This window comes from Salmo trutta, chromosome 12, assembly GCF_901001165.1.
Source record: "Salmo trutta chromosome 12, fSalTru1.1, whole genome shotgun sequence".
NCBI lineage: Eukaryota > Metazoa > Chordata > Actinopteri > Salmoniformes > Salmonidae > Salmo > Salmo trutta.
In genome coordinates this window covers 73,466,805-73,488,687 of record NC_042968.1, presented here as the reverse complement: position 1 = coordinate 73,488,687, position 21,883 = coordinate 73,466,805, and the positions used below count along the sequence as shown (strand labels likewise).

At 41.3% G+C, this 21,883-nt stretch overlaps 1 protein-coding gene across 1 annotated transcript; it reads right to left on the bottom strand.

Annotated features, from left to right (window-relative positions):
* Positions 1-240: 240 nt before the first annotated feature.
* On the bottom strand, positions 241-19,918 carry LOC115204141 (erythrocyte band 7 integral membrane protein). Its single transcript, XM_029769486.1, has 7 exons — positions 19,729-19,918; positions 13,309-13,418; positions 12,841-12,913; positions 5,010-5,092; positions 4,721-4,924; positions 3,904-4,038; positions 241-2,758 (listed from the first exon to the last, which is right to left on the bottom strand). The coding sequence occupies exons 1-7, from the start codon at positions 19,787-19,789 to the stop codon at positions 2,567-2,569; spliced, it is 858 nt and encodes a 285-aa protein (XP_029625346.1). The 5' UTR covers positions 19,790-19,918; the 3' UTR covers positions 241-2,566.
* Positions 19,919-21,883: the final 1,965 nt, after the last annotated feature.

The following is a 21,883-nucleotide window of genomic DNA, read 5'->3' as shown; positions in this document are numbered from 1 at the left end:
TGGTTTTCCCAGGCCTTAGTGCTTCTATTCTAGGTGTCTCACTCCTCTCCTCACTGGTCAGTGCATGTTGGCCTGTCTCTGTCTGTAGCCTTACAATGTGGTTCTTCATCGGGAATCCAAATCTTTGCTGCTATAACTCTCATATCGCCACCACATCACACCTGTCAATTGTTTCAATAAAAAACCCTATGTCACCGACACTAGATGTGTTGAGGGTTGTCTCCATCGTCTACCATTTCAAGTGTGTATATACTTTTTATTTAAAGGTTGAATCATAGTGGAAAGAACATGCTACAGCTTTGACATACATACATACATACAAGTTCAGGTTTTGTAGTACAGGTTAATGATGTGGATATGAAAATATTAACTTGATATAGGGCTGGGCGATATGGCCTAAAAGTAATATCTACATTTTTTTCTGAGGTTTGGACGATTCACAATATATATATTGATATCTTGTTTTTCTCTAAACAAATTAAAAAAGGCCAAGACATAATTTAATTTTCTTCATTCAAAGAAAAAAATATTCAAGGCCTATTTGTGCAAAACAAATGAACACACCCACACGTCTATTCTATTGTTTAGGAATGTTTGACCAGTAGCTGTTTGAATATTTAATTTATGTAATTAATTTAGTTAATTTGTTATAATTAAAACAGCCTGTGGTTATTTGCTATTGGATTGGCAGAATGACACAACTACTAACACATTAGCCTACATCTGGGGCTTATTCACCCGTGTGATCATCGGGGAAGACGTCTGGAGGCAGACATTTAGCAATTTCCAGTCTTCATTGATGTAGTGTACTGTCAAACTTTGGTACGGCTCTGACGTTCTGCTCGATCGGCTGTGGTGGAAAAATAAACACTACCCAGCTTCTCTGCGACTCTCACGGGTAGCAGTGTATAATCGCGACAGGAAATACTTGCGGCTTGGCAGCTGATATTTGTGGTCAACTGTACCTAGCAGCTTTTTAAAACCTGACTTTTCTACTGTAAAGATTGGAACCATATCTTTCGCTATGTAATAGGTCAATGCATCCGTTCTCCTTCCACCTCAAACTTTTCTTGTATTAAGGGATTACATTTGAAAAGGATGCGGCTAGGGTAGCTTGTCTTTTAACAGACGTTTTGGGAATCAGGCGTCTGGAATCATCATTGCGTAGTCTCACGCATTCCTCCCATTCCACCGCGTTTCAAGTTGCAGGTGATGGAAGGGGTTGGTTGTGCTGCTACTTTTCGTAGCAATTCTCTTGCGACACATTTTTGCACAGGACATTCGTTTGCTTAACATCAGACCTCTTAAACCCGAACCCCTTCCATATTACATTTAAAAAAATATTGTTGCCCTTTTTGGGGATGATTTCATCCTCACGAGAGGCTGTGCTGGCTCCCTCACTTCCCATGTCGGTGGAACTCTTACCGCCGCGGTTACAATTTGTGAAAGGCTGTCTAGGGTTGTGATTGGTGGATGACCTCTATGCGCATGTTGTCACGCAATTGGGACATGATTCGACATTGGGCTGACAGAAGAGACAGTGAGATGCTGCATTTGTAAAACGTTAAAACGTTATAACAGAACCTCGATTATTGCGATACAGGCATTTTCCATATCGTGCTAAAACAAACTCAAATATAAATCGGCCAGCCCTAACTTGATAAGAAATAATTGCAATATGATGAAAATAGTCTACAACAGAGCGGTTTAGTAACATAAATAATAATGGAACAATATCCTTTACACAAACAGCAGAGAAAACATAAAACACATACCAGGTTTAATACAGTAAAGTACTTTATACTGTATAGGTTCTGTAAAAACATTTGATCACAGTGCTTTTCTGATTCAAAGACATCTTTGATCTGGATGGAACCGATCACTAAACTCTCTGTGCCAATACAAGCACTGATCACGACTCTCCAAAGATGATATTTATTAAATATAGCAATAAATGAGTATGCTATCAGAAAATGGAGGACCAATTTCCAAATCCAATACAAATTACATTTAGCTTCTTTCACACTCAAGAGTGTGGTTATAAAATACTGCTATTTGAAAACATTAAAATGCATTTCCAATTTCCATCCACATATGCATAGAAACGACATGAAATGAGTACACTGACCCCATAGCAATGACTTAAGGCTTGAGCGGTTTAACATGGCCATAGTAAAGAGGTTGCTCCCATAGAGACAGACAAACAGGGTCCCCAGTACATCCTGGTCTCAGCCTCATAGCAGTGCAGGAAATGCCACACCTCAGTAGAGCCTGTTTCTCTGTTCACTTCAATTGCGTTAACACACACATAACATGTTTACATTAAGTTCTTTGACGCACAAGTTTAGCCAAGCTCTCGAACTATCCTCCTCTGCACCAGCTGGCATTGACCTAAGAACATTTGGCACAAGGGAAATGGTTCACTCAATCACAGCCATTACATTTCTACAGCAGATTCGCAAAGCAACACACTATGATATATGTATGATATATGATAAACGTTTGTTTCTTGAGTGTGTGTGTGTGTGTGTGTAACAGCAATTACAAAGCACCCATCAGGCTCTCCTCAGTCTCTCTTCATGAAGGCCTGCATCATGTCCATTGGCAGGGGGAAGATGATGGTGGAGTTCTTCTCGGCAGCAATGGTGTTGAGCGTCTGGAGGTAGCGCAGCTGTAGGCCAGACGGAGACTCAGCGATTACCAAGGAGGCTTCCTTCAGAGCCCGTGATGCGTTCACCTCCCCCTCCGCTGCGATCACCTACACACACAGGGCCCAGGGGACAGCAGGAAGGGAGGAGGGGGACAGATACAGAGATAAAGGGAGAGATGGGGGGGAAAAGAGGGACCATTAGTTAATGAAGAGAGATGATGGCGAGAGAGAGAGAGAGAATTCCACAGTATGCACAGAACAAGTGAATGTGAGTATATAGAGAGAAACCAGAGAGAGAGTGGATGATTAAATAAATAAAATTAATCCCAGAGAGACCTCATCTTTAACCAGCAGATTCAAGATGTGAAGATGGTATCTGATCAGTGTAATGGCCGATGGGAGGAGACTCGGTTAGAGGTGCCCCAGCTTGTGACCTGCTTTGCTCTCGCTATCTATTCTAGCTTAATGGAAGGGTTTTTACGGCAAGACCACTGGTTGCTAAGGAACAAGGCAGATGACGTCTTGACCCTACACAACAATATTTATCTGGATGATATATTTTGAGAGTAAATCAAGCCAAGAAATAACAAAACTGAGAAGACAACTGGAATTTTCACTCAGAAGAAAAGGATTTACAATCTTAGGCAAAGTCATACTATAAAGCTAACAGAAATATTGCTAGCGATTGCCAAGAAATGTATTGCCTTGAAATGGAAATCGGATTCCCTCCTGCCAGTTGCAATGTGGCTATCGGAAGTTAATAGTTGTATCCCACTGGAGAAAATCACTTACTGTTTGAGGAATAAGTTAAAGACATTTTACAGAATTTGGCAACCTTTTATTGACTATATGGAGAATCTCCCCTCACATCACATTGATTGAATATCTATATAATTCTTATATAATGTTTCACACGTAATGTATAATATGTAGCTTACAGCAGGTGACCATATGAATCAATGTCTCATTATTATTATTTTTTATTTTACTCTTTATTATGATTTATGTATCATGTATGTTTTTTATGTATTATGTATGCCCGTATATATAATTTGTATTTTTTATTACGCTCGTCTGTTACCGTCACTGTGTCCTTTGTTGTCTAACACATTTTCACTTTTGTTTTGAATGTTCTTAATTGGAAAATGCAAAAATAAAATATTCAAAAAAGAAAAGGATTTACCTCAAAAATAGACTTAATGCGTGTATGTCCGAGCTCGTGTTACCCTGGTCTGTATGTGTCAGTGCTGTACCTTAGCCCTGGCCTCGCGGCTAGCCTCGGCCTCTGCTGCCATGGCCCTCTGGAGCTGCTGGGGCAGTTTGACGTCCTTTATCTCCACCCGCTCCACCTTGATACCCCAGTCATCTGTAGCATCATCCAGGGTGGACTAGGGACAACATGGGTGGTAAAACATTCAGCTCCACATCCAATAGGTAACCTCAGGTCATAATAGGCCTAGAACACCCCTTCCTTACACAGCATCTCTTTGAAGACTAGATGACATATCAATCTGACATACAGGTACCCTAGGGGTTAGAGCATTGGGTCAGTAACCGAAAGGTCGCTAGTTCGGATACCTGAGCAAACAATGTGAAAAATCTGTCGATATGCCCTTGAGCAAGGCACTTAACCCTAATTTGAACCAGCGGCGCCGTACTTCTACGGCTGACCCTGAAAAACAACACATTTCACTGCACCTATCCGGTATCTGTGACAACAATACATCTTTATATTAAACTGATAGAGATCCAAATGCTACTGCAGCAATATGTCTGGAGGATGAAATGTCTTGAGAGACCAGGTTAAAAACAATAAGGCCATAACCGGAAGATCAACGAATGAGTATTCTCCAATCCTAACCTTACCCATTACAGTGTACATTCTAAAAACAGAGCCATTCAGTGAACTCTCGCAATATGTTCTCCTGTATTATGACAATTATGGCTTGCTGTTCAACACTAAATAAAGAACTATAATCTACACAGTCCTCTAGTACATGCATGATGTGGAGTTGTGCATGTCAGCATATGGTCAGTACAGAGACATTAGTGGTCGATGTGGTTCAGTACCTGCATGCTGTGGGCGATCTCATTACGATCAGATAGGATCTCAGCCAGGTTCTTGGTTCCCAGGACGTTTCTCAGGGTGGTTTGTGCCAGGAGGCGAGTGGCAGCATCAGCGTTGGTGATGTTGGCCACAGCCAGGGTGGCATTCTGAACACGGTAGTATACCACACCATCAACACTGACCGTCACTGAGTCCTTAGTCAGGACCTGATGAGGGGGGAACAATCAGTTACACTGACAACACTGTGTATTACATGATAGGTTAATCATGGTAATACGGGGGGGGGCTCACCTCTTGTGGGGGGATGTCGAAGGTGATGGTGCGCATGTCCACATTGATGAAGCTATCTGTGCAGGGCAGGATGAAGAACAGGCCTGTGGGGTGTGACACACACACACACAAATTTAACTGCAAAGCTTAGAGCTACTCAATATCACAAAAGTTGAGAAAATGTAATTGTCAGTAAGGGTAGCATAAATCATTTAACATACAGTCAGTAAAACTGAATAAATGTCTGGCATAAGACTACATTCAAGCCTGAGTTCCATTAGTCACACGACTGCTGTTGGTAATGACTCTATACATTTGCTAAATTCATGAACACCTATTTGTTTGCACACACTCAGGTTCAGCATGGTACAATATAGTAGAGGTCGACCAATCATGATTTTTCAACGCCGGTACCGATTATTGGAGGACCAAAATAAGCCGATACCGATTAATCAGCTGACTTATTAAATAAAAAAAAATGTATTTGTAATAATGACAATTACAACAATACTGAATGAACACTTATTTTAACTTAATATAATCCATCAATAAAATCAATTTAGCCTCAAATAAATAATGAAACATGTTCATTTTGGTTTAAATAATGCAAAAACAAAGTGTTGGAGAAGAAAGTAAAAGTGCAATATGTGCCATGTAAGAAAGCTAACGTTTAGGTTCCTTGCTCAGAACATGAGAACATATGAAAGCTGGTGGTTCCTTTTAACATGAGTCTTCAATATTCCCAGGTAAGAAGTTTTAGGTTGTAGTTATTATAGGAATTATAGGACTATTTCTCTCTATACGATTTGGATTTCATATACCTTTGACTATTGGATGTTCTTATAGGCCAGTGGTTCTTAACCTGGGTTCGATCGAACCCCAGGGGTTCGGTGAGTCAGTCTCAGGGGTTCGGCGGAGGTCAAGACACACACCCGACTCATATGATTCGTGATGACACGCCCCGCTTGGCCATCATTGGCTGCAGGTGATCACGCAACATCGCTTGGCCTATCTGTGCTGCAGGGAATTTGGCGCGCTCAGTAGTCGAATTGTGACTGTCGTGATGGTACGTCGTGTGATTTCTTTCTTAATATTTTAATCCCTTCATACTAACTATGTCGAGCAAAAAAAGAAAGTGGTCGGACGAATATGTACAATATGGATTCACATGTATAACGGAACGTGATGAGAGTCAGCGTCCTAACTGCATGATTTGCAATGCCAAGTTGAGCAATTCTAGTCTAGCACCGGCAAAACTAAGAGAACACTTCCTTAAGCTGCATGGAGATGGACAATACAAGAACACAACGCTCGCTGAATTCAAGTTGAAGAGAGCCATTTTTCCAATTAAGAAGGGTTCGGTGAATGCGCATATGAAACTGGTGGGGGTCAGTACCTCCAACAAGGTTAAGAACCACTGTTATAGGCACTTTAGTATTGCCAGTGTAACAGTATAGCTTCCGTCCCTCTCCTCGCTCCTACCTGGGCTCGAACCAGGAACATATCGACAACAGCCACCCTCAAAGCAGCGTTGCCCATGAAGAGCAAGGGGAACAACTACTCCAAGTCTCAGAGTGAGTGACGTTTGAAACGCTCTTAGCACGCACAACGCTAACTAGCTAGCCATTTCACATCGGTTACACCAGCCTAATCTCGGGAGTTGATAGGCTTGAAGTCAAACAGCGCAATGCTTGAAGCATTGCGAAGAGTTGCTGGCAAAACGCACGCAAGTGCTGTTTGAATGAATGCTTACGAGCCTGCTGGTGCCTACCATCGCTCAGTCAGACTGCTCTATCAAATCATAGACTTAATTATAACATAATAACACACAGAAATACGAGCCTTAGGTCATTAATATGGTAGAATCCGGAAACTATCATCTCGAAAACAAAATGTTTGTTCTTTCAGTGAAATACGGAACCATTCCGTATTTTATCTAATGGGTGGCATCCATAAGTCTAAATATTCCTGTTATATTGCACAACCTTCAATGTTATGTCATAATTACGTAAAATTACGGCAAATTAGTTCGCAACGAGCCAGGCGGCCAAAACTGTTGCATATACCCTGACTCTGCGTGCAATGAACGCAAGAGAAGTGACACAATTTCACCTGGTTAATATTGCCTGCTAACCTGGATTTCTTTTAGCTAAATATGCAGGTTTAAAAATATATACTTCTGTGTATTGATTTTAAGAAAGGCATTGATGTTTATGGTTAGGTACAGTCGTGCAACGATTGTGCTTTTTTTCCACAAATGCGCTTTTGTTAAATCATCCCCCGTTTGGTGAAGTTGGCTGTCTGTGTTAGGAAGAAATAGTCTTCACACAGTTTGCAACGAGCCAGGCGGCCCAAACTGCTGCATATACCCTGACTCTGTTGCAAGAGAAGTGACACAATTTTCCTAGTTAAAAGAAATTCATGTTAGCAGGCAATATTAACTAAATATGCAGGTTTAAAAATATATATTTGTGTATTGATTTTAAGAAAGGCATTGATGTTTATGGTTAGGTACACGTTGGAGCAACGACAGGCCTTTTTCGCGAATGCGCATCGCATTGATTATATGCAACGCAGGACACGCTAGATAAACTAGTAATATCATGAAAATAAGAATGTGTTCTTAACTGACTTGCCTAGTGAAATAAAGGTGTAAAAAACAAACAAAAAAATAATAACTATCGGCCACATCGGTATCCAAAAATACCGATGTCCGATTGTAATGAAAACTTGAAATCGGCCCTAATTAAATCGGCCATTCCGATTAATCGGTCGACCTCTACATTATAGTACAGTACAAACGCAGAGTGCAGGGCATGATGGTGTGTAAGAAAGAGTCTTAACAGAGGCATATAAAACTTCACTTGTGTATACATTTCCTTCTTCTATAATAATGCTTCCTAGCTGGGACTTTAGCCCAGTGCTAGCTGGCCCTGGTAATACTGCAATGTAGGAGTATGCTCTAAATTTGCTATGAAAAGCATCATGGGATATGATGGAAAATTCCATGGATTCCCACCCTAAAAATGGCAACAACTTGGTTAAGGCTAATGCAGAGCAAGACCAATGCATAAAGCATCAGGGAAAGATCTAGCATAAAAAGTAACGACTACCGACTAGCCTATAGTCTGACCTATAACAGTTGATCCTGTTAAAAGATCTTATCCGGCAGTTGGACAAGACTTGCTGCGGAGGGAGAGAGCGTGGAGATGAGCAGAGTTTACTTGGGGAAACCAAATACTAAACGTTGGTGTTTATGCCTGGGCTCTTAGGGCAGATAAGGAACGTGAAAGTCCCTCCGTGATAGATGGAGAGGGTCTATTATTACCCCAGGCTGCTATCATGTGGCTGTTCCAGAATCCCGCGAGATCATGTTTCATCCATGGAGAGCATAACAGAAGGCTTCCCACAAACATAAAACAGACTTGAGTTTGAGGTCCATAGCGTGGCTATGGTAGATTAGATAGACTACTGTGGCCACTTTACAGTTACATTAGTACCACCCCTGCACAAGTAATTCCATGTCACCTGAAATCACTGGAGGTTGGAGATTTGTGTGGTAATAGCGTATCTTCCACGTTGTTAAAGGGATAGTGCGAGATTTTGGCAGTTAAGCCCTTTTCTACTTACCCAGAGTCAGTAAAAGTGAAGAATATTTGGTTTATTTGGCTCCCTGACTTGCATACTGGGCCAGCACAGAAAATGTATGAAATGAAATGAAATGTATGCATTCACTACTGTAAGTCGCTCTGGATAAGGGCGTCTGCTAAATAACTAAAATGTAAAATGTAAACGTAAAATCTGCAAATAAGTTATAAAAAAATTCTCTAAAGATGACAATTCCTCACAGAAGGAACCATTTTAAAAAACCAAAAGGTTGCAAGATCGAATCCTCGAGCTGACAAGGTAAAAATCTGTCGTTCTGCCCCTGAACAAGACAGTTAACCCACTGTTCCTAGGCCGTCATTGAAAATAAGAATTTGTTCTTAACTGACTTGCCTAGTTAAATAAAGGTAAAATAAATAAATACATTTAGTGAGGAGAGAGAGACTCATTCTGGTCCCTGCAAATGTTTTCAGTGTTCAATCTCTTTACTTAAAAGTAAATAATTTCTTCAGGTAATAATTAAAATAGGCTCCGGTCAGCATTCTTGCCGACAAACTTGACCCAGTTTTGACGGGGCAACTACTTATTTGAAGTCTGATATGCCAGTTGTGTCTTTGAAAATAAATGAGGCCAGCATTTTTGTAGGCATTTTCATGTATGCTATGTCCTTGACAGAGTTGATAAAAAGTCATACAAAATAAGAAAAGGTTATATTGAAATTCCCCTTGACTCAAGTACACTAAATAGCCACAAGTATGTGAACACCCCTTCAAATGAATGGATTTGGCCATTTCAGCCACACAGTTGTTGACAGGTGTATAAAATTGAGCACACTGCCATGCAATCTCCATACACAAACATTGGCAGTAGCTGCCCCGCTCAACTGTAAATGCTGTTATTGTGATGTGGAAACGTATTGGAGAAACAACGTCTCAGCCGCGAAGTGGTAGGCCACACAAGCTCACAGAACGGGCCCACCGAGTGCTGAATCGCATAAAAATCCATTTGTCCTCAGTTGCACCACTCACTACCGAGTTCCAAACTGCTTCATGAAATGGGTTTCCATGGCCGAGCAGCCGTACACAAGCCTAAGAACAACATGCCAATTGTAAAGTTTGGTGGAGGAGGAATAATGTTCTGGGGCTGTTTTTCATGGTTCGGGCTAGGCCCCCTAGTTCCAGTGAAGGGAAATCTTAAAGCTACAGCATACAATGACATTCTAGATGATTCTGTGCTTCCAACTTTGTGTCAACAGTTTTTGGAAGGCCCTTTCCTGTTTCAGCATGACAATGTTCCATTGAAGTTTCCCTTGTGCCCCCGTGCACAAAGCAAGGTCCGTACAGAAATGGTTTGTCGAGATCGGTGTGAAAGAACTTGACTGGCCTGCACAGAGCCCTGACCTCAACCCCCTTCGAACACCTTTGGGATGCCAACTGCAAGCCAGGCCTAATCAGTGCCTAATCTCACTAATGCTCGTGGCTGAATGGAAGCAAGTCCCCACAGCAATTTTCCAACATACCCCCGGACCCCCACAAAATCTCACACTAGTGTAAATACAGCTAATTAATCAGCCATCTTAGAAATGCCACTACAGTGGGGGGAAAAAGTATTTGATCCCCTGCTGATTTTGTACGTTTGCCCACAGACAAAGAAAGGATCAGTCCATAATTTTAATGGTAGGTTTATTTGAACAGTGAGAGACAGAATAACAACAAAAATATCCAGAAAAACACGTCAGAAATGTTATAAATTGATTTGCATTTTAATGAGGGAAATAAGTATTTGACCCCCTCTCAATCAGAAAGACTTCTGGCTCCCAGGTGTCTTTTATACAGATAATGAGCTGAGATTAGGAGCACACTCTTAAAGGGAGTGCTCCTAACTGCAGTTTGTTACCTGTAAAAAAGACACCTGTCCACAGAAGCAATCAATCAATCAGATTCCAAACTCTCCACCATGGCCAAGACCAAAGAGCTCTCCAAGGATGTCAGGGACAAGATTGTAGACCGACACAAGGCTGGAATGGGCTACAAGACCATCGCCAAGCAGCTTGGTGAGAAGGTGACAACAGTTGGTGCGATTATTCGCAAATGGAAGAAACACAAAAGAACTGTCAATCTCCCTCGGCCTGGGGCTCCATGCAAGATCTCACCTCGTAGAATTGCAATGATCATGAGAACGGTGAGGAATCAGCCCAGAACTACACGGGAGGATCTTGTCAATGATCTCAAGGCAGCTGGGATCATAGTCACCAAGAAAACAATTGGTAACACACTACGCCATGAAGGACTGAAATCCTGCAGCGCCCGCAAGGTCCCCCTGCTCAAGAATACATATACATGCCCGTCTGAAGCTTGCCAATGAACATCTGAATGACTCAGAGGACATCTGGGGAAAGTGTTGTGGTCAGATGAGACCAAAATGGAGCTCTTTGACATCAACTCAACTCGCCGTGTTTGGAGGAGGAGGAATGCTGCCTATGACCCCAAGAACACCATCTCCACCATCAAACATGGAGGTGGAAACATTATGCTTTAGGGGTGTTTTTCTGCTAAGGGGACAGGACAACTTCACCGCATCAAAGGGACGATGGACGGGGCCATGTACCGGGCATTGAAAATGGGTCGTGGATGGGCATTCAAGCATGACAATGACCCAAAACACACGGCCAAGGCAACAAAGGAGTGGCTCAAGAAGAAGCACATTAAGGTCCTGGAGTTGACTAGCCGGTCTCCAGACCTTAATCCCATAGAAAATCTGTGGAGGGAGCTGAAGGTCCGAGTTGCCAAACGTCAGCCTCGAAACCTTAATGACTTGGAGAAGATCTGCAAAGAGGAGTGGGACAAAATCCCTCCTGAGATGTGTGCAAACCTGGTGGCCAACTACAAGAAACGTCTGACCTCTGTGATTGCCAACAAGGGTTTTGCCACCAAGTACTAAGTCATGTTTTGCAGAGGGGTCAAATACTTATTTCCCTCATTAAAATACAAATTATAACATTTTTGACATGCGTTTTTCTGGATTTTTTTGTTGTTATTCTGTCTCTCACTGTTCAAATAAACCTACTATTAAAATTATAGACTGATCATTTCTTTGTAAGTGGGCAAACGTACAAAATCAGCAGGGGATCAAATACTTTTTTCCCCCACTGTTTGTACTGAGGGAAAACGGTCAACAAAACCCTCAGCATCCCTCTTCCACTCCAACTACAAAGAGAGAGGAGAGGCATGCTCTCTGCTCAGCACATCAGTTAGAGAAATTAGGAAAGAGATTGCAAATACCCATTAAAACATCATGGCTACGCATGTCAAGTAGGGATAGGGTTAGCATCAATCAAAGGGTAATATCGTCAGGGTGAAGGACAACAGACAAACAAAAAATACAAAAGAAAGATAAGAGAGAGCAGAGGGCTGAAGAGGGATGTGTGTGTTTATTCTGCACTACCAATCCAGCACCATAACTAGGCCCACTGCTGCTCATCAAGATGGCAGTCTGTAGACAGGATAGCAGTAAAGCTCTCAGATCACTTTAATTCAGACAAGAGCTTTAGTTTAAGACTCTTAAGAGCATTAGTTCATTGATTGCAATTGGTGCCAAATTCTGTAGCGACCGTATTTGTTGAGTAACAACCTCTTAAAAGTTCTGCTAAATTATTCTATGAAGATTTGCAGGGAACATATTCGCATATTCAGTTTACAATACCAGATACACCAGACATCTTTTACAGTGTAACCAAGGCAAACATCTTACCACACAAACTATGCGAAAGTGTGCTTGCTGAAAGCATGTGTGAACCCTGGAATTCTGTGTACATTCTGGAATTCTGTTAACACATAAGTTACTATCAGGACAAAAGAGTTTAAACTAGGACACAGGATGTGCAGAACTGACCCGTTGCAGTACACTCCTGCACAATGGTCCAATGAAAGTAGTAGCGCAGCAGCACACAACAATGTAAAACAAATAGGTCAAAGCAGATGTACCCCTAACCACATTAACACTGAGAAGAGGCTTGACTCCTCCTACCATATTTTCACAGTTAAGATGGTTTTAAGACAAGCCCACATACTGTTTACTGCAATTTTCATCCATCTCATACTGTCTGTGATCATAATATGTTTAATCAAGGGTTTTGGTACCTTTTTGGTAAGTATGGGACCTTGAGAGAATCATAGCAAATATGTACAGTGAAACTTTCTCCAGGGACAGTGTATGTGAAGGTGGTGATGGGGAGTGTCTCTATTACCTGGCCCTTTGGCTCCTCCTCGTACAATCCGCCCCAGGCGAAAGATGATGGCCCTCTCATACTCCTTCACAATCTGGGAGAGAAAGAAACACAGGCTTAGCTTAATAAGTTGTCCCCTAGCCCTTGTTTGACATGTCTCACTCTACCTTCACTGATCAGTCAATATTGAAATACCACTGATTGGGTATCAACAATCCCCCCCTTTTTTTACTTTAAAGTGAGTATATATGTATATATATATATATATATATATATATATGTATATATATATATATATATATATATAACAATACAAGTCTGTCAGCTGGTGTAGCATTAAGAGGAGAGAAAGCCAATTTCCATGGGAATAAAGGCATGCTGGTAAGTGATCAATTTATAGAATAAATAGACTCACACAAATGACACCACTAACCAGTTCTCAGTTCACGCATCATCTATCTTGTGTGGATGTATAGGTAATAACTGTACCTTAATACACGTCCATATGGAGAGAGGCAGAGTTGCAAGCATCAGAAGGACGGATAAGACGACTATGATCCAACCACATAGGCCATTGTCAGTATCTGAGCTCTCCAAGGCTGAAAGACAATACAAAAACATACAAACGGAGTAAAATACAACCGAAGATAGAAAATAAACCTTTTCACATCCCAGCCATTACAAGAGCAGCCCCTTCAACATCATGCATTTCTGGGAACTTCTTTACGCTTTATTTTTCATTTGGATTCTTCTGTGAATTGCCAAGTGAAAGGGAAAGGGGGATACCTAGTCAGTTGTACAACTGAATGCATCTTCCACGTTTAACCCAACTTTTTTTTTTTTAGACAGGCAATTTTGATATTTTTCCCACTAATTGGTCTTTGACCAACCAGATCAGCTCTGAAAAAGATCTGATGTGGTAAGACCTGATGTGATTGGTCAAAAGACCAATTATGTAAAAAAACATCAGAATTGGGCTGCCTGTGTAAATGCAACCTTAATAACCTAAATTGTGCATCAGATGCATAGGCTACAAACAGTTAGGCTGAAATTTGTTTTAGAACTATCGGTAACACCCAGAAACAGTGTGCATGTGTCTCATGTCAGCAACCAGCGGAAGCATCCCATCTAGGTTACTGGGACATCACACTAATCTTTCCCTAGATTCACACCACAAACCACCCACCCACCCACCACACCAACCAATCAGATTAGAAGGAAAATAAACAGCCTAGAAGAGATTCAACTTCTCCATTGGGACTTTTTAAATTAAATTTGGCAAACGCAAACCCCTAAAGTTTTACTCATTGAATTAAACCTATAGGCTACATAGCTAACAAGCATCTATCCCTTTAAGGAGACTACCTGTATCAGAATCAGCAAGCAAGCTTCTTGAGCCTACAGAGAAATGTCATACAAAACATTCACATTCCAAGCCTTGAATGAGGGGGATACACTCATATTATAGCCCAGTTAGCAAAACTATTCTGGTGCATTCTAGGGCTAATAGTTACTAATACTAACTGTCACTAAACTAAGTTATGGATTTTATCTGGCAAATCTACGTTGGGCAAATAACTCAACAAACAATGTGGCTGACCGGCAAAGTAAACTGTCTGGCGGTCAGAGAGCTACTCCTACTACTACCTAGCAGGGCTGTCGCCCTACCCAAGCTCAAGACCAAACATGTAAAAGTAGGCTACAAAAAAGTAGACTAAAATCATTCCAAACCCAATTAAAATGCAATGGCAGTTTAGCATATTGATGGGCTGGCTTTAGGACCATGTGGAGAATCTCTCTGAGAGAAGCTGCCAGCCTGCCCGCCATTCTCTCAGAGAGCGCCAGACAGTTTACTTTGCCGGTCAGCCACATTGTTTGTTGAGTTGCAGCGGTCAGTGAAAAGCAGTTAAATATTTAAAAGTACAATCGTAGGAAAAACAGTTTAGAAAGCAAATGGCTTTTGCTGAAAAGAGAAGAAATAGGCAACTGTCTCAACTCCCAATTGAGTGAACAGTAGCCTATTTATCTTATTGGCACCAGTGGAGAGCATTGGCCATATCTCCAGTGAGTGTGCGCATATTCACTTTCTTTATCATTGGATCACCACCACTGGAACGTGTTTTTGGGGACAATAATTTCCTCCTCCAGGCTAGATGGATGTCATACTGTACAATTTGCTTCTCCCCTTTTCGTAGACCTAGATTAGATGGTTGATCTGTTTGTCAGTGTCAGCAGAGTAGGCTACTAATTTGTGTCATTTAAAAAAAAGATGTTGCTTATGTCTCCAGTCATAAAGTTTAGTAGAATTGCATGAAATGTGTTTAGAAAAAAGGTCACATTTTTCCTGTGCAACGAAAGGAGAAGAAACGTGCTCAGGCATGCATTGTTCAGAACTGTCTATTTTGCTAACAGTGATTGAGATATATTATTAGCCAAAATGATGACTATGCAATCTTCTCACATTAGGAATAGTAGCCTAACATGCTGACCACTCCGCTAGCGGTCGGTGCGGTACATGTTATTCAATCCCTGCGCCTCAGCGAGCGTCTGCGTGGCCTGGCGCTAAAATAGAAATAGGTCCTATTTTTGACCCTTAACGCATTGCAAGTCCGGCCTATCCCATCTCCTCATTGGTTTTTAAGAGCATATACCCATGTGCCATCTCCTCATTGGTGTTTAGGAGCATATACCCACATGGGTGATTGAAAGATGAACTGACATCCACACTCCAGACGGTTGTAGTAATGCACCGTAAAGTTGGTTGCCAACCGCCATATAAAGTCCAAATAAGTAAAAAAGAAGCCTGAGGAAGGAGGAGAGATGACGAGAAAGGAATTCAGTTTACCGTTTTATCTGTGGATTAATTGTTGCAGTAAAGGAACCTTGTGCATTTCAGATCAAATAACAACCCAATTTTTATATCCAAGGACAAATTAGCCAACAACAGCAAGCTAGCTAGCTAAATTGCCAGAAATGTTTAATACTTTTCGACCTGTCCCAAAATTAATATAATTGGTTCAGAGTTTGTTTTGATATTTCAACCTGCGTGTCCTGATCGTGTCTGGTGTGGGGGTACAAAATCAACATGCGCGTGTCCAGTTTGGTCAGCATGTAACTGACATTAGTCTGCAAATGTAGTGATCCCCATTGCCTTTAGAAATCATTCGCACCCCTTGACTTTTTCTAAATGTTACAGCCTGAATAATTGTTTTATTAAATGTAGATTTCTTTTGTCACTGGCCTACACACAATACCCCATAATGTCAAAGTGGAATGGTGTTTTTAGAAATGTTTACTAATTCGGGATTTGCAATAATGCCGCGTTCAAAACCGTTCTATTTTTGTTTCATCAGACCAGAGGACATTTCTCCAAAAAGTACAATCTTTGTGCAGTTGCAAACCGTAGTCTGGCTTTTTTATGGCGGTTTTGGAGCAGTGGCTTCTTCCTTGCTGAGCGGCCTATCAGGTTATGCCGATATAGGACTTGTTTTACTGTGGATATAGATCCTTTTGTACCTGTTTCCTCCAGCATCTTCACAAGGTCCTTTGCTGTTGTTCTGGGATTGGTTTGCACTTTTCACACCAAAGTATGTTCATCTCTAGGAGACAGAACGCTTCTCCTTCCTGAGTGGTATGACGGCCATGGTGTTTATACTTGCGTACTATTGTTTGTACAGATGAACGTGGTACCTTCAGGCGTTTGGAAATTTCTCCCAAGGATGAACCAGACTTGTGGAGGTCTACAATTCTTTTTCTGAGGTCTTGGCTGATTTCTTTGATTTTTCCATGATGTCAAGCAAAGAGGCACTGCGTTTGAAGGTAGGCCTTGAAATACATCCACAGGTACCCCTTCCAATTGAATCAAATGATGTCAATTAGCCTATCTGAAGCTTCTAAAGCCATGACATCATTTTCTGGAATTTCCCAAGCTGTTAAAAGGCACAGTCAACTTAGTGTATGTAAACTTCTGACCCACTGGAATTGTGATACAGTGAATTATAAGTGAAATAATCTGTCTGTAAACAATTGATGAAAAAATGACTTGTGTCATGCAAAGTTGGTCCTAACTGACTTGCCAAAACTATAGTTTGTAAACAAGAAATTTGTGGAGTGGTTGAAAAACGAGTTAATGACTCCAACCTAAGTGTATGTAAACGTCCAACTTCAACTGTATCTACAGTAGCTTTGATTGAACTGATCATGTCAACATACTTCCAAAAACTTAGCTAGCAGTCATCATCCATTCATGAATCAAGTCGACAATCTACTGGCACATCATTTTTAATCCGTGTCTTATGAAGAGAAATAATGAAGAGAAATTATAGATAAAACGTATCGGTACTCATCAGCCATTGGACATAAAATTACATAACAAGTTGGAAATTGCAAATTCAACAATGAGTGGTTTGGAAGGAATCCGTGGCTAACTGCAAGGATTGTGAAGCAATCACTAGCCTGCTATTCAGTGGAGTGAGTGTGTGGTCCCAATTCTCGGTTTAAGGTTCTCTTTTCCGAGCTTAAAATGGTAAACATTCAACATTGGCCATGCTGTCAATCCAGCATGATTTCTGCCGCGCTCAAAATAACTTAACTCAGAACTGGGAAATCTAACTTCAGTGAGTTCAAGACAACTGGGAACTCTGGGAAAAAAATGATCTCTGACTGGGAAAATACGTTTTGAACGGTCATCCAACTCGGAATTGTAAGTCGGGAACTCGGGCCTCTTTCTAGAGTTATGACATGAAGATCACCGATGTCATTATTCAACTGTATTTTTTTCCCCCCCAGAGTTCCCAGTTGTCTTGAAAGCACCATAAATCCAGAGAATGCTAGACTTTGATGACAAAATTTGCCCACGAAGGACCGCCGCGGCACCTTCCTGTTCAAGTGAGCACAGCACAACAAGGTGAGTCCAAAAATGTCTTGTATGCTGCTGCATGAATGATGTAATATGCCAGGGAGATATGTATACTGTAGCTAAGAAAGTAATACTAAGCATGTTGTGTAGTAAGCTATTAGTAGCCCATGTGCCTCACACTAATCATTTGGTATATTTTCCCCTCATAATTTCGCCTACTGTTCAGACTTGGTGGTGCACAGGCCTACAACCAGTTTAAGAGAAATGTAATCATTAAATATTGTAAGAGCTTTCATTGTCTGCTTATATCCCCCCTTTATTTATCCTACAGTTCTGACTTGGTGTACAGGGAGAACACTGTAAGAACGGCCCACATTCTGAATTCTGTCTCTATACATTTCAAAAGTGCTGAACAAATAGTTAATGACTACAGCCGTCCTAGCTCGCTCATTAATGTCTTAATCAATTTTACATATTGCCTTCCCCTTATGCTGCTTACTGTCAGTAGAAACCACCTTTGTTTAAGCAAGTCAGCTATGTTTTTTAAAAGGCAGTAATTGAGGCTGAATGAACTGTATCGCTGCCAGACAAGGCTTCGCTGATAGCCAGGTGTGGCAATGGTAAGGTGTTGGGACTGCTGTTGGGACAACTTTATGTAGGCCCTAACAGTTTGTGTGCACCGTTTGTCACCATTTATAGTGCAAGTAATGTCTTGTTTAGTGTTGTGGCTTTGCTGGCATGCATCCCGCCCCCCAAAAATGATTTGCCCTACCAAGATTTACATGCTAAAATCGCCACTGTATGTAGCTTACGTTGATTGGATTAAATTGTTTTTGGTATATTTTAGTTGTCACTGTATTAGACTAAGCATATGTGATATGATGATGCTGAAATGGTGTTGGAATAGTGGAGACAGTTCCTGTTTTCTTTTTGACTTCCATAACTCTCGTGGTTCTAAATTAATAGGCTAGTTGTTTAGTGGTCCGAAAATGTCGGGAAACATTAACTTGCTTGATCGTGCTGTAGGTCAATTAACTGTTTGTTTACATGCAGATACAGTAGAAGTTGGAAGTTTACATACACTTAGGTTGGAGTCATTAACTCGTTTTTCAACCACTCCACATACATTTATTTTGTTGCTAGATTTAGCAACTTTTCAGACTACCCTGGCAACTTTTTTTTCAAACAGCACCTAGCAACAATTTAGCTACTTTTAAAAATTTATTTGGAACTTGCAAATCATTGTTGGCTGACTGCAGCAGCCGTAGTACGGGTTCGACGAGCCAAACCCAATGAATATAGTTGGTCATGAATGTTTGATCTTGAACAAACTTACATCATCAATCAACATGTCTCAATCAGAAAAGATTGAGACATGAAAAGAGTGGGAGTCTGTACCTGAACAAATGTCAAATCATATTTTTTGCCGAGCTGGCCAGTCAATTTAAGTAACTTTATTGTGTATTCTACGCAATGACATCACGTCGTCATTTAGCAACAAATCCCCCTGCCTCTAGCAACTTACCCTGAAAATGAGTTGGAAACACTGCACCGGATAGAGGTTGCTCTCCGATTTTGTGATACAACAAAGGGGTGGTTGAATTTATTCTGCAACTGTGTCTTCTTATTGTCTCGGCCTTTAGGCCTATATAATCACGGTCGCAATGCATATGAAATAACAGGTTCTAGAGCAAACAACTCAATTATCACAACACAGGTTGTAATATGGCTATTTTTCTGACTTTTCCCTGGTGATTTTATCCACGCACCGCTACTGGAAGCTAGTAGCTTCTGCACAACACTGTAGGCAAAATGTGTAAATGCAACAATGTAATTGTAATCTCAAACTTTAACTGTTAAATCAGCAAGTCTGCTACATTGTGGCAAAAATGCGTGGGTCGCTGGACTTGCATGACACAGCCGTGTTTTGTTGGGCGTGTCCATGTCCCACTACTTTTTTTGTTCATGTGTTGTCTAAAGAAACGCTAATGTGGCCATTTTGTCTAGAAATATAAACATATCCGCCGGCTTTAGTAAATAAACCGGATTACCTGCTTGACGTTCCCGTCTTTTACTCTCTCTCGACTGGGTTTCTTTGCCGTATTCTTCCATTGTAAAATACAGTTCAGTGTCTGATCTCAGAGCTGTGGCTTCAGGTTAGTATGTTTGTTGCTGAAAACCAGCTTGCGTTTGAGTCACAATATAGTAGGCTTCCTCTCCCGATGACGTTTTAATATATTTTTTCTTAGTTTTCATGCACTTTGTCACCCCCTACTGGGTATAATAGGTCAACCACTACAATGAAATGTGCACATCGAGATGTACGAAGGACTCCAGTGCCAGAAAGCTCGTTTTACGTTTTAGCATGGGCAGCACCATTGAGGACTTTCACCATTTTGTAGTAGTCAACTGGTTGGACTTCCTATAGGTTAAGGAAGTATCACATAATTCCACCCAGATCATCAGGAGGGATCAGCCAATTAATTATACTTGTAAGCAAACATTCCATAACTACAGGTTACCATAAATCGCCAACCTTGGCTTTCTACCTGTTCAATAAACACATTCCAGGTGGCAGTATGCACCTTTTCAGTTTGCTTGCCAACTCAGAAGTAGTAGAAGAAGAAAATTGACCACTTCAAAATGGAGATGGCATCAATGACACTAACCATGCTCTCTCATAGATGCCATGATGGGACAGATAAGATGTTGCATCCTCTAACTATCTCTATGAATGTGCCTTTATCCTGATAGTGGGGTGGTGTATCTGATAAATTGTTAACTTTTTAATAAAAGCACCAAATTTGGCAATGATGTAGATTTATGTACCCTGAAAATATTTAGATATGGAGCCACCCCAGATTTGGCCTATGGGGGGTGTGGCAGCCATTTTTTTTAAATGGCCCCTGACTGTAATACTATTTTACAAATCAGAAGGACTGCTTTGAGGTCAAGGGACCAAATTTGTCATAGAGCTTGATTTATGGACCCTGAAAATATATTTAAATATGGAACCACCACAGATTTGGCCCCTGGAAGCCGTAGCGGCTATCATTTGAAATGGCTGCTAACGGTAGCACTATTTAACAGTTCAGATGGATTTTTTTGTGGTTGAGACAAACACACCAAATTTTTCACAAAGCTAGATTTATGTAGCAAGACAAATTTGATATGGAGCCCCCACAGATCTGGCCCCTTGGGGCTGTAGCAGCCATCGTTTGAAATGGCTGCTAACGGTAGCACTAATTAACAGTTCAGATGGATATTTTTTGTTGTTGAGACAAACACACCAAATTTGTCACAAAGCTAGATTTATGTAGCAAGAAAACAATTAGATATGGAGCCACCACAGATTTGTCCCCCTGGGAGTCATGGGGCAGGCATTTGACTAAATGGCCGCAGACTATACCACTATTTTACAAACCTTTAATCTACAAAACGTGGCCTGTACTTCTTGGCCTGGATCTCCTGAAAACCAAAAGGTTTAAAGGCCCAGTGCAGTCAAAACCATGATTTTTCTGTGTTTTAGATACAATTAGTTGCCAGTTTATTAGGTACACTACCTCACAGACAGTGAGTCACGTGGCCTTGGCTTGCAGACAGGCATTGAGGCATTCTGTTGCTGTTCGATTGAATGTTAGAACAGGCAAAATGAGTGACCTAAGCGACTTTGAGTATGGTATGTTCGTCTGTGCCAGGCGCGCCGGTTTCAGTACTTTAGAAACGGTCGGCCTCCTGGGCTTTTCACACATGACAGTGTTTAGGGTGTACCGAGAATGGTGCGACAAACAAAAAACATCCAGTCAGCAGCAGTCCTGTGTGCGAAAACAGCTCGTTGATGAGAAGCCGAAGGAGAATGGCAAGAATCATGCCAGCTATCAGGAGGGCCACAAACAGGCAAATAATGTCGCAGTACAACAGTGGTGTGCAGAACGGCATCTCAGAACGCACAACTTGTCGGTCCTTGTCACGGATGGGTTATTGCAGCAGACGACCACACCGGATTCCACTCCTATCAACTAAAAACAAGATGTGGCTCCAGTGGGCACGTGTTCACAAACACTGGACAATTGAGGAGTGGAAAAACATTGCCTGGTCTGATGAATTCCAGTTCCTGTTGCATTATCCTGATGGCAGAGTCAGGATTTGGCGTAAGCAGCATGAGTCCATGGCCCCCTCCTGTCTGGTGTAATTGGTACAGGCTGG